General features: G+C 36.7%; 1 protein-coding gene across 1 annotated transcript in view; it reads right to left on the bottom strand.

The window, feature by feature from the left end:
* Positions 1–10,783: 10,783 nt before the first annotated feature.
* LOC107092039 overlaps positions 10,784–12,336 on the bottom strand; it is a 25,805-nt gene continuing 24,252 nt past the window's right edge. The window contains exons 16-18 of the mRNA XM_015386314.1: positions 11,437–11,515; positions 11,308–11,354; positions 10,784–11,229 (exon numbers count right to left, since the gene is read on the bottom strand). Coding sequence (XP_015241800.1) covers positions 11,188–11,229; positions 11,308–11,354; positions 11,437–11,515 — 168 coding nt within the window. The 3' untranslated portion in view covers positions 10,784–11,187. The remainder of the gene's footprint in view (positions 11,230–11,307; positions 11,355–11,436; positions 11,516–12,336) is intronic.

Below are 12,336 nucleotides of genomic sequence, written 5' to 3'. Positions count from 1 at the left end.
GGTACTTATGCCATGGAAAAAATATTTGAGGCAATTCTGTAAATTTGTGTGTCAGGCTTTACATTGTTTTACTTAAACAGAATCTGTAGACAGAAGAGCTAAAGTGATGGGACATTTTATTTTTTCACATGAACATTTAAAGTCACATATGCCAAACAACAATTTGATATTGTGTTATTTGTATCAGACGAGCTGTAGCAGCTAAGATGATCCAGTTTAATACAAGAAATCAAATAAAAAAATGTCACTCAAAATCATTCTATGCCAAATCCATACAGTTTGCGGCCCTGCCTCTTGAGAGCATACACCACATCCATGGCGGTGACAGTCTTCCTCTTTGTATGCTCTGTAAAGGTGACAGCATCCCGAATGACGTTCTCCAGAAAGACCTTCAAAACACCGCGGGTCTCCTCATAGAAGAGACCAGAGATGCGTTTGACTCCTCCACGGCGAGCCAGACGGCGGATTGCTGGCTTGGTGATCCCCTGGATATTATCACGGAGGACTTTACGGTGACGTTTTGAGCCTCTTAACCCAGCTCCTTTGTAGAACGGGAGAAATACCTTTAAGTTATCAGAACATTGGTGTTCTGGGACCATTTTTCAAATCTAAACCAAATCTAGCCAGCCCACAGACCCAAGACAATTTACCTAAGATCACTGCCTCTACAGTTGTTATAAACACAGGTTTACCTACCAGCCTCAAAAGTCCTTGTTTTCTCCCTAACCTCTGTAGGTCTTATTTCAACAGGACTTTGATGCTGCTTCTCTGATGATACAAAAATCATGCAATAATTGGTGGGTTAGTTGGTTAGCAGATATATACAATTAAGCACAACATAAATAATTACTGATGCATTCTCGTTCAAACTGTATATATTTAACCTGTGCACAGTTTCACCTACCACTTTCAGAAGTAATGGAACCATCCCTGACATCTGTTTTATCTGTGGCGGTGGGACTCACAGGTCTGATTTCATTTGGAGGTGCTACAAAAATCAAGTAATTGATGTTAGTTTGTTAATTCATTACTTTAATTTAATAAACTGCGATAATTTGCAGGTAACTCTATAATCTAAAACATGGTCTCTGAGATATGTGGATATAACCCTGACAGAACTAAGCAGGAGGAAGGGGGAAATTAATTGTATACCTATCTATCTATTGAGCATTTATTTATTTCTGTATTGATTTTTAAATATGGTAAAGCTGGTCCTCCATACCTGTATGCAGCATACACTTAAATATAGGTTTATATAGGTAAACAGCCTTCAGTTATGAACACAGGCTTACCTACCAGCCTTAGAAGTCCTTGTTTTCTCCCTAACCTCTGTTTCCACTTTAGATGTGATTTCAACAGGACTTTGATGCTGCTTCTCTGATGCTACAAAAAATAATGTAATTGATAAGTTAGTTGGTTGATTGATTACTTTAATTCAGTAAACAATTTCTTGCTCAAACTGTATGTATTTGACCTGTGCACAGTTTCACCTACCACTTTCAGAAGTAATGGAACCATCCCTGACATCTGTTTTTTCTGTAACGGTGGGACTCACAGGTCTGATTTCATTTGGAAGTGCTAGAAAAATCATGTAATTGTTTGCCCAATTAGCATTTTTTCAATGTAGTGAGGCCAAATTGCACTCAGCAAATCACACATGCAGAGAGGTATTCCCGTGGTATATGTCTCAGAAAACCCCCCCACAATATACTGGGTGTTGTAAGTGAAACGCTAGGCGTATAAGTGAATAAAAAACAAAAATTATAACTTAACTGTTGTCTTATTTCAAGAGATCAAATCATGTGTATGTGTTTTTATAAAACTGAAGCTCATTTGAATTAATTTCATCCTATTTAAAAAAAAAACTTGGACAGATTTTGCTACAACTGATATATGAATATATTGCACTCAAAATGCAAAGTACTCACCGGTTGTCAAAAGGGCCGTGATAGTACATGTAAAAGGGTCTTCTATTGTGATTTGGGTTGGGTGGTCAAACTTTAGAGTGATGGAGCTAGATAGTTTGGTCTCTGGGATGTCCATTTCCTTCGAAGTTGTATTCAAAGCTCTGACCTGAATAAAACACACCACATAACTTCAGGTCATTACAGTCAGATATGAACATCCGAGTGCTGCTTTTATGTTCCTATTTTTTTAGATCTACAATGCATGTATAGCCAGTCACACTGTCAGCAATATGTAAATATCATATCAGTCTCATTGTAGCATGACTTCCATCTCAAATCCCTAAATATTTTCTTACATTTTAGAAAACATTAATTTTTTTTAACCCAAGTTAAGCTTTCCTTTCACAATGTTAACTTGTTTTATTCAATCTAATTATATTTTTGGTTTACAAGAGTAAAATTAAAACAGTTCTTTATATGTGACAACATCCACAAATAAAGGGTCTAATTAGATAGGAAAAGTTAAAGTAAAAATAAACAAAAAAACTGTGAGGTATTGATTCTGTGTAGAAACATTGGGGCCTAACATGGGCGTAAGTTTGCATAGGGAACATAGGGACATGTCCCTACCAAAATTTTGGACCGACCTAATTGTCCCTACCAATAATTCTATGTGAACAATATGTTTATAATTTGATATACAGCGTTGTTGCGGCAGTTGCTTCTTTTCCTCTCCCAGCATCTCTGCCTGGTAGCTGCAGCTGCCTGGTCTTGTAGCAGCGCATTGTCTGTGCTGCGCTGTTTAACTCCACTCTTTGATTTTTCTGCCTTAAGTTCCGCCTTCTCTCTTTCTGATTGTTTGTTTTCTAGTCTATATGTTTGTGTGCGTGCCTGCTTGGAGCGTGAAATAATAAAAATATTACACTAGAATATGGCGGTTATCAATAGGCTACGAAAATAGTACAATTAAAAAACTAAATATTATATACGCTAAAACAGGCGAAAGCTTCTGATTGTAGTTCTGTGAAGAAGCAGGAGAGGGTTTTGATTTGAGAAATGTAAGTAACCAACGTTAGGATTTATTTAATGAAACTAAATATTCGGAGTCAGACAGGAGTTCAGAAAACTGCTGTTAAAATAAACAAGCAAAGACTGTAAGCAATCAACATTTCTGATTCCCTTTTATCAATATTTCTTTGCTATTATGGTTTTTATTTTTGACGGCAGTTCAGGTGTTATTTCTTTTATAGAACATAACAACACGAGAAGGATGCGAAAGATTTTTTGTTTTCCACATAAAAATAGTTCTATTTAATTGACTTTACTTCTAGAAATAGAATAAAGACAAACAGAGAAACACTATTTACATTAATTCTATTTTTCTAGATTTCCACACGGTCCATAAGTAAATTAGTATAAACATTAATGTCTGGTAAATTTTCTACAGATTGTAAAACTTTTGTTTTACAATCTTGTATGATTCCTGCTTTAAGTGGGTCCCTCTGTCTGCTAAAGGCACATTTTAGTGGCCCTATACTCCAGTTAATGATTAATTACTAAATTAGTTGACAATTATTTAAATAATCAATTAATATGATTAATTGTGTCAGCCCTAGATAAAATACATGAAATGGAGTAACTACAGCCCAGATGTACAACTTGTATAGCAAAGTTAATATTTTAAATGTTCAGTGTCAGTTCCTCTTATAGTTCCAGTGCAAATGTAAATACAATACATTTATTTGCCGTCCCTTAAATGTATTATTTTGGTTGATACAGAGAGAGCATATTAGATGAAAAAATAAGAGTGGGGTTGACCTAGGCACAATTCTATATCTTCAAAAGAAAACAAAGGATAAATCCACATATAACAGACATATTTAGACTATATTTGGTTAAATAGGCATGTATTTACCTATTGTCTTTGTCGCTGGTAAGTTTAAATGCAAACCTTTTCAAAGTGGAATAAAAGTCCTAATTCCACATTGATCAGAGCCAGTGATGCTTTAAACATTGATAAACAGCATCTAGGGTGTGTAGTGCTTATAAGATTTGTATTAATGTAGCAAGAAAAAGAGCATGCATATTTTTCCAAAGTACCAATGACATCAGACCAATCAAACTGAAGACCAATAGTGTCCCTACCAAAGTTGAAATCAAACCTACGCCCCACAATTTTTCTACTGTTTCTAATCTTCTCTCAGGTATGAACAAATGTTTCGAGTGCTCAAGATTTGAAATTGGAGTCTTGATCAATCAGTGAGCTGTCATTCAAACCTTGTTTTTTACTAAATAACTACATCTGCTCTCAATTAGAAGTAATTGTTGGTATTATTAGGCTACACTATTATATAGTATGCAAATCTGCAATTATTAATTACTTTTTTTTTTTTTTGCTGTTTAGAGAACTATCACCCAGTACACCTGCAGCTGGCATATCGGTATCCACTGACTTTAGTTAAATTTTTTGTAATTTCATCAAAAGAAAGTGCAGTGCACTCTATGTTAGATGTAGAGTGACATGAAGGGATCATCGACATGGTCTGGAGATGTACAGTACGTGTGTGTGTGTGTGTCTGTACTAAAAAGAGTTTCAGCAGAACCTTGTAGTGTTGGCTGATGGTGACTTCATATTAAACATTCACATCATATGTTGCACCTCTTCCCTCCACCAGTTTCTTTCATTAACTATTTTTAGATCAAATTATTTTTCTTTTTATATTACTTTTATTTTTTTTTTATTTAACTTATATTTATGTAACAGTGCAACCATGTCATTTACAGCTCTTGTCATTTATTTCCTACTGCTTGGGTTTTAACTGGCCCTTTAATTCTGCTAATCAGCTCTCAGTTAGCAGGACCTCAATCTCCAAAGCAGTAAGGTTTTTATTCTTCGGACAGCATTAGATCTACAAGGATTATTTGCAATTACACACTGGAGTTAAGAAGATTTGTTAAATCTCATGGCGTGAGAAAAAAAAAAGTCCAAGAAACTTATGACAATACAAGAATACAGAGGTTTTTGGGGTGGAGTGTTTTTTTCTCTCTGCAGTCATCTAGGAGTCTTTAATGTAATTTAAGATAAAATGACAACTGCTCAACCTATTTAATGTATATTTTTCATAGAAGTATAATTTTATTTAAACAAGATTGCTCTTTAAACAAGTGTGTAGTTTTGTTAGCTTGAGCCTGACAAACATCTGGTCTGTCTTTGTTGATATATTTGGAAAATATAGAAGTTTTGCAACATCATCTTCCTGCTTGTTTCTTGAGATCAGTATAGATTGACCCTTGACAGATATTAGCGCCTATCCGTTTTTTGCTACCCTTCAGTACCCTGACTGGCCATCTGTAACAGTTTGTCTTTACTGCTCCGACTGCCTATCCAAGGATATCATCATCATGTAGGCTAAAGAACTCTGACCCCACATTACCTGGAAATCATTCTTATAGTTACACATCAAAATACTAACTTATATTTAATCACTCTAAAATGTTATAAACCTGATTTCCTTGCAAAAAAAAAAAACATCTTTAAAGTGTAGACACTTACCTGACAGTACCTCAAGTCGGAATGTCTCTAGATGATCTGATTCTCATTTATCTGCGTTCTACCTTTCCCCTCCTGCTCCACGATTTCAGTTTCATTTCAGCCAAAGGTTGAGAAAAGTGTAAAGAAACTGGGTGGGATCTGATGACTCAACTAAGTTTATTGATCCCTACTTGTTGGGAAATCAGCAAATAAAAGTTTTTTTTTTTTTTTTTTTTTTTTTTTTTTTTTACCTGAGAACTGGTGAATGTATATTATCATCAAATAGATTATATTTTAGAAGACAACAGGCTGGACATTGCCCTACCAGATTGTCTGCACAAGGGCAGAATTAATGGTTCTTTGAGTCGCTTTAGGGTTTGCAGCCCCCAAAGCAGGGAAGCAGCCCTTAACCATGTCACTTCAATTGAACTGTTTACAATTGAAGTGTTTGCTATTGCTTAATCACATACATGGCTATAGCACAACTTCTAGTTGAACCATACCTGGATCTTATCATGCTGTATTCAAATGTTTGTATGTTCAGCATTTTGGCTGACAGATTTTAAGAATTATAGCAGTTTTTATATAAGACTTCGCAGTAGAAAATAGTGATGGTGTCTAAGGCTGGAACCTCCTGTCTTAAAGTTCAGTACATGCACAAAAGACGAGGTTGTTTCTAGCCGACAAGACGCCGCTGGCGCTATCCAGAGAGTCCAGGACACTGTAGTCCTGGAGGTCTGAGTACAGCCAAGAAATCAGAACCGAGCAGACGAAGGAAGGCAGGGTAATCCAAAGAGATAAGCTAAAGCTGATGTTGACGACGTGCTCAGGAACTAGGATCAGCACTGATGACTGGTTGAAGGCTGGTTAAAAAGAGGCTGAAGCAGGTGGAACGTAGATGAACTGTAATGAGAACTGGGTGGAGCTATGCAGGTAAATGAAATAAATAATCTGGCCAGTCATCAGTGCCAACATCATGATATTTCAGTTAGACTGTTGACTAAAAACTAGTGAAACTCAACTAAACAAAGCTACTATTTACAAAGAAGAAGGAAAAACATGGTTTAAAACCATAATCGATGAGATGATGCAATGACATCACAGTTTAGCATAGATTTTGTGCTTGAGAACCAAAGTATATCTTTAAGAGAAAAATTGAGTCTTTTAATCTTTGCGGAAAAAAAGGAAATACTATAAGAATGGTCACGCATTTCTCTTTCCTAAATGTTGATTTTCCTACATTCGGAAGCATAGACATTCATCTGTTTTTTTCTCTTAAAAATATAAACAATTACATTGATATATGCACTATAGTAATGATGTGTAATACCGCAGATAATGTATCGGAGTGATTGCATATATATATATATATATATATATATATATATATATATATATATATATAGAATTTGAGAGAGAGAGCGAGAGAAAGATTTATGAGTGCTGAGTTTTATTCATTCCTCCTAGAGCTCCAAGGCCACAAAAAGTCCAAGAAAGAGCAGTTTGTTATTAGGGAGTGCTTTGGATTCTCATAACATTTAGACTCTTTCTCCAAACTGTCTGTCTTTGTTTTCGGTAGAGATTTGTTTTGCCTCTGACACAGCCTTCAACATTTCCATCATTGTAAGTAAGGAAGACAAACTCTGTCTAGATCACAACAGGGTTGAACACCCATAAGGGCTATGCGATGTCTTGTTTTCACTTTGCTAAAATGAAAAAAAAAATGCTGACCAAGTGAAATGCATCGATCTCTGTTTGTTTAACTGGAGTGAATAGCTGAATACCTTTTTCCGACGACACTCATGTCATCAGACGAGACACAACTAGCAATGATGCCTTCCGGGGGCTAATAGGTCGGAACCATTAACAGTGTTGATGTGAGAACCTTGACTTTGGAGTCTCTTTCGACATCCTTTGGACGACGAATTAGAAAACTGTATGCTTATTTATGGGCTGATATTGTCTTTGCTCTGTTCCTGCTACTGGTTCGCACTGTTGCTCTAAACTACTGACTTCTCTTTGTCCGTGCTTTTTCACATTGGCCACACCAGAAACTTATTACTTAAAATTCATTAGTCATTAGAAACACTGAGGCAAAATGAAAATGACTTGTGTTGATTGTTTTCTGATATCACCGCTTTGTTTTTCCAGCTGCACTTAAAGGTAAAATTTAAACAGAAGTATTGTACAATGTCAAAATAAAGAAATAAAAGTTGAAACAGTCAAAAATGCATTTTTGATTTCTTTATATGTCATCTTCAGTTATTTTACCTGTGGAAAAGCTACACTAACATGATGCTGGAAAAGATCTGTACATTATTAAATTTTTTTATATAACAGATAGAAAATATATATCAGACAGAAAAATAATGTACAACTTGGAATACTTGGATCCACAAGCCTAATTTATGAAGATATGCTTGCATACTTGGCAAATATATTTTTATTGGATTTGTAAGGATCTTACCGGTACATCTGAAAGATCCATAAACCACTATCTCACAGTTTTTTTCATGGATTCAACTTATGCGGATCCAGAATAGGTATTTTTCCAGATCTGATCCAGATACTTCACATATAATACTCAGGTAATAAACATGATTAAACATGCAATAGCTGAATTCATCTTCAAACATTTTCAGGCTTTTATAAAAATAAAATAATAGCAAAATTATATTAAATAACTCTGTAAATAAAAATGATTTTTGACAAATCAGATCTGTCCTGTTATTTTCTGATAGATCCATATACAGTGATCTTATTGTATCTTTCAGGATGACAACCCTTGATCAAGTGATTGTGTTTACAATACATATGAACACAGATGGTAAAATATCCTTAGAACAAAGTAAAACATTAAACATGAGCGAGCTGTCAGAAGGCAGAAACTCAAACACAACACGCCCCGTTTCTGTGGTTTCTCTTTCAAGGGAAAAAATAAAAAGTAAAACCCTGTGGTGCAGGATACTACTGCACTTCGGAACAAGGAAATACATGGAAGACTTTTTAGTTTTTCAGACATTGCCTTTGTGGTTTGACACGCCCAAACAGTGATTGCTCTGGTTGCTAAATGGCAGTTTAAACAGAGAGTTAGCACAGGGAGAACTGTTCATCCTGATGACGTCAGCAGAAACAAGCTCTCCAAGCCTTCATAGCAGCCAATGGCATCCAGGAGTCTTCTTCTTAGCTCTCTCTGAATGGTCCTATCCTTCCAGTGTGACAGTTTGGTTGGGGGTTGTTTAAGGACCCAAATGCAGAGACCAGAGAAGCAGAGATGAGGTCTTGTAGGTTTAATGAATAACTGAGGCAGCTATCAAACAAAACAAAATGGCCAAAAAAAACACCAGAAAGTATCAGGGAAAACTCACATGGGAGGCCAGGGACGAGGAAGCAACTGACAGCAACTAAACAACAGGGAATCAGCACTGAGTGACTGCAGAGGTGGAGTATATAAGGGGAACAGAACAAAGGATGAGCTAATGAGCTAAATATGGAGCATGTGTGAGTGGAACTGACGAGGGGGCCAAGGGGAAAGGAAACAAACACAAGGGGGCAACAGAGAGTAACTAAAGACTGCTTGTAGCTACTGGAAAATAAACCAAATATCAACAAAACAAAAAATAAATAAATAAACTCAGAGGCCCACAAGGGGAGAACCATAACAGTATCCCCCTAGTAGGCGGTTACCAGATGCTCTTAGAGGCCAAACATCATCTGGAAAAAAGAACAAGAAGAAAAGAAAACACAAAATAAAAACACCCAGGGAGGGCGGACAGGGGCCCCTGGAAGGAGGGTAAGAAACAAAAACCAGGCTGAGATCTGTGCTTTTAGCTAATTTTAAACCTCCCCAGTCATCAAGGGTCATTGGTTGGCCCGGGTGATGATGTTCTTACGGTGCTGATTTTGCATTGCAATTGTTGATGTCGGCTGACGCAGTCATGGCATACTCATCAATATTGATCTTGTTGTCATATGTAGCTGTAGCTTTGAACACATTCCAGTCAGAGCACTCAAGACAGTGCTGGAGTACCGCCATGGCACCCTCAGTCCACACCTCCTTCATCGTAGGTTTTGTTCTGATCAGCAAGGGCCTGTATGCTGGAAGAAGCATGACAGATAGGTGGTCTAACCAGCCGAGGTGGGGGCAGGGGGCTACTTTGAATGTGCCTTCAGTTTGAAAGAGGCTTGAGAGCTGAGGCCACTGCCAGCTCATTTAATGATTTACTGTAGGGTATGTGTCTTTTCTTTAAGTTATAATGTGTGTAATAGAAATGATTTATGAAACTGCGTCATCTTTGGATACTCATCAAAACTCATGTTAAAATATATACAGCAGAAGCACAGCTGAAGGCATCAGGTCCTTTGATGGAGCTGAGACAGTTCATATGGAAGTATTCAATTCTCAATGACTGTTACCTTTAACACTGGGCGTTTTTCGAAGCCATTTGCTGCCATACAATACAAAATTGAAATAAATGGTCTAAATACAAAGCTCTGGTACCTCTGTAAAGTTAAGACTATTCTAGTAGCACCACCTATGTAACCGTTAGTGATTAATTTGTGACAAAAGTAATAATTATTCTATTTATTTGAATTTCTCCCAAAATAAACAGTGTATTATCCACCAAAACACTTTTTTAACATCAACAAAGTAATCCACTGAATCCAGTGTTAGATAAAACCTTGATGAGTGTTGAAATAAAACTACTAATAGTGGTATTATAACTCACTCATTGTTAACCATTTAACACTTTCCAAGTTTTATTTTAACTCAGTTTAGTGTAGACGAGTTTATATATTATATACTTGAAAAGTACTGAATTTAACTCCCTAGGAGTCAAAGTAACATTTCAAAATTTGCTGTGTACTAATGATCACTTATTACCCCAGATAATAATACAATAATACAGTATTCATTTCACCATCTTTACTGATTTTCTGACTTCTAAATGTAGAGAAAATTATACCAGACCTCTCCTATCACTGCTGACAATATATATCTCAGCGGTTTTAATGCACAAAAAAGGTAATTGGTTATTTTATGGCTTCCCTGAATCAAACAACCCCCTCACCTGTAGATGAATAAGAATAGAAAGAGCTAAATGTCTACAGCTCTGTCTGTATCGTGTGACCTGCATCTTACTGCAATCAATGTACTTTATCATAAAGAGAGCAGCTGAAACACTTTTTAAATTTTATGTGCAAAATAAAGATACTTTTATACTTTTTAGTCTCTGGTCCTCCTACGATTACCTTGAAATGCAATACAATATGATACAAAATGTTCAAAAACAAATCATATTATACTTTATTCATAAATCAATTTTCATACAATAAATGTCATTCAAATTACCTCTCACATATAAAATCCAACCTATACATAACTACACTCATACTCACCCCCAGCCCATCACAAACACACCCACACACATAAACAGCAAGGGTGTTAAGCTAGAAAAAAGGCTGAGACTTCCACCTCACCCAGGGCGCAGGGATAAGGACCAAGGCAGCTGAAGCCAACCACTGCCCTTAATACAACAAGGCCTATCAAAACAGAGCTAACAGGCTGATATTTAAAGAGAGCTTCAGCAAACACCTGAACATTAGAAAACTATTAGCAGAAACAGTGTACAACTGTCTTACAGAGAGCCACAATATGAGTACTGTCAGATATTTCTTGAGAAACAGACGATTAAGCCAATGTCTTAAGTCTTTTTCTTTTCTCATCTTCAGTTGGAAAACCAATGCCTATATGGTCTTAGTTGAAAACATCCGAGCCAGATCCTTTACCTGCAACACATCAAACAATACGCTGTGCACATGACAAAAGTAAAAGTATACTTAAGGTAGGCTAAAGTGATGTTCTACCTTTGGACCAGAAGCGATAACAGAGTCCTGAGAGGCTTCATCTGCTGCTGCAGAACATAAGTACATTTCAGTGGTAAAACTAGCAGTAGTGTCGCATTTTTAAAGATTATGCAGCTAAATTATACATACAGGATTTGTGTTCCTGATAAATTGTGGTTGCCTTTGCCGTTTGTTTTCCTGTTAGACAACTTTTTGAGTGCAGTAATGTCTGTAAACAAAAGAGAGATTATCATGTTAGAAACAATTAGGCTCTAAAAACCAAACAACTTGTCATTTTGCTTGAAAGTCAAGCAATATCTTAACACAAGAAGAGCATAACTAAAGCTGGAAAAAACAGGATATATGGTTTTCAAATTGTCTATAGCTAAATATCAGTAAAAGCAATTTCATTTGGTGAAGTCAATCTGTGGCTCAGTGGTTTGAAGCCTTAAAAGCATTTTCTTCTCAGTTCAGCCTTCCTTACAGAAGAAATGCTAAAGTGACCACTATATTTTACAGCATGGACCATATTGTGAATATACCTGTGACAACAGGGCTGGACCAGTCACCAGTCAATAGAGTTTATTCCTGGTGGGCCAACGCTAGGGGTGGAACGGTTCACAAAATCCACGGTTCGGTTCACGGTTTTGTGGTCACGTTTTTCGGTTCGGTATATGTTGATTGTTACACCGAAATCCCATAAATATTAATGAAAAAATCCAAAAAAAATTAATGAATTGTAATTATTTTTAATGATCCGCGGAAACCCAGGATCGATTTGCTGCTTTGAATTTAATCATCTTGCGCATGCCCTCTACGATCTCAGAGCGAGGCGGACGGGAGCCACAGCGGAGGCTGTAGGCTTTGCTTTGCGCAGGCGGTCTGGAGCGCAGCGGGGCAGAGGGGAGCATGACGGAGTATGTGGGATTTCGGGGTTAGCATGACATGTTGTCATGTTGCTGTTAGCATAAACAAAACGTGTTGCACAATGCTTGCACACTGTTGCACTTTTATCCACAACTTTCTTTCCGCCGTCATCGTAGGTCACTC

Source organism: Cyprinodon variegatus, unplaced genomic scaffold (genome assembly GCF_000732505.1).
Source record: "Cyprinodon variegatus isolate N-32 unplaced genomic scaffold, C_variegatus-1.0 Scaffold364, whole genome shotgun sequence".
Classification (NCBI taxonomy): Eukaryota; Metazoa; Chordata; class Actinopteri; order Cyprinodontiformes; family Cyprinodontidae; genus Cyprinodon; species Cyprinodon variegatus.
This window is presented reverse-complemented; position numbering and strand designations above follow the sequence as displayed.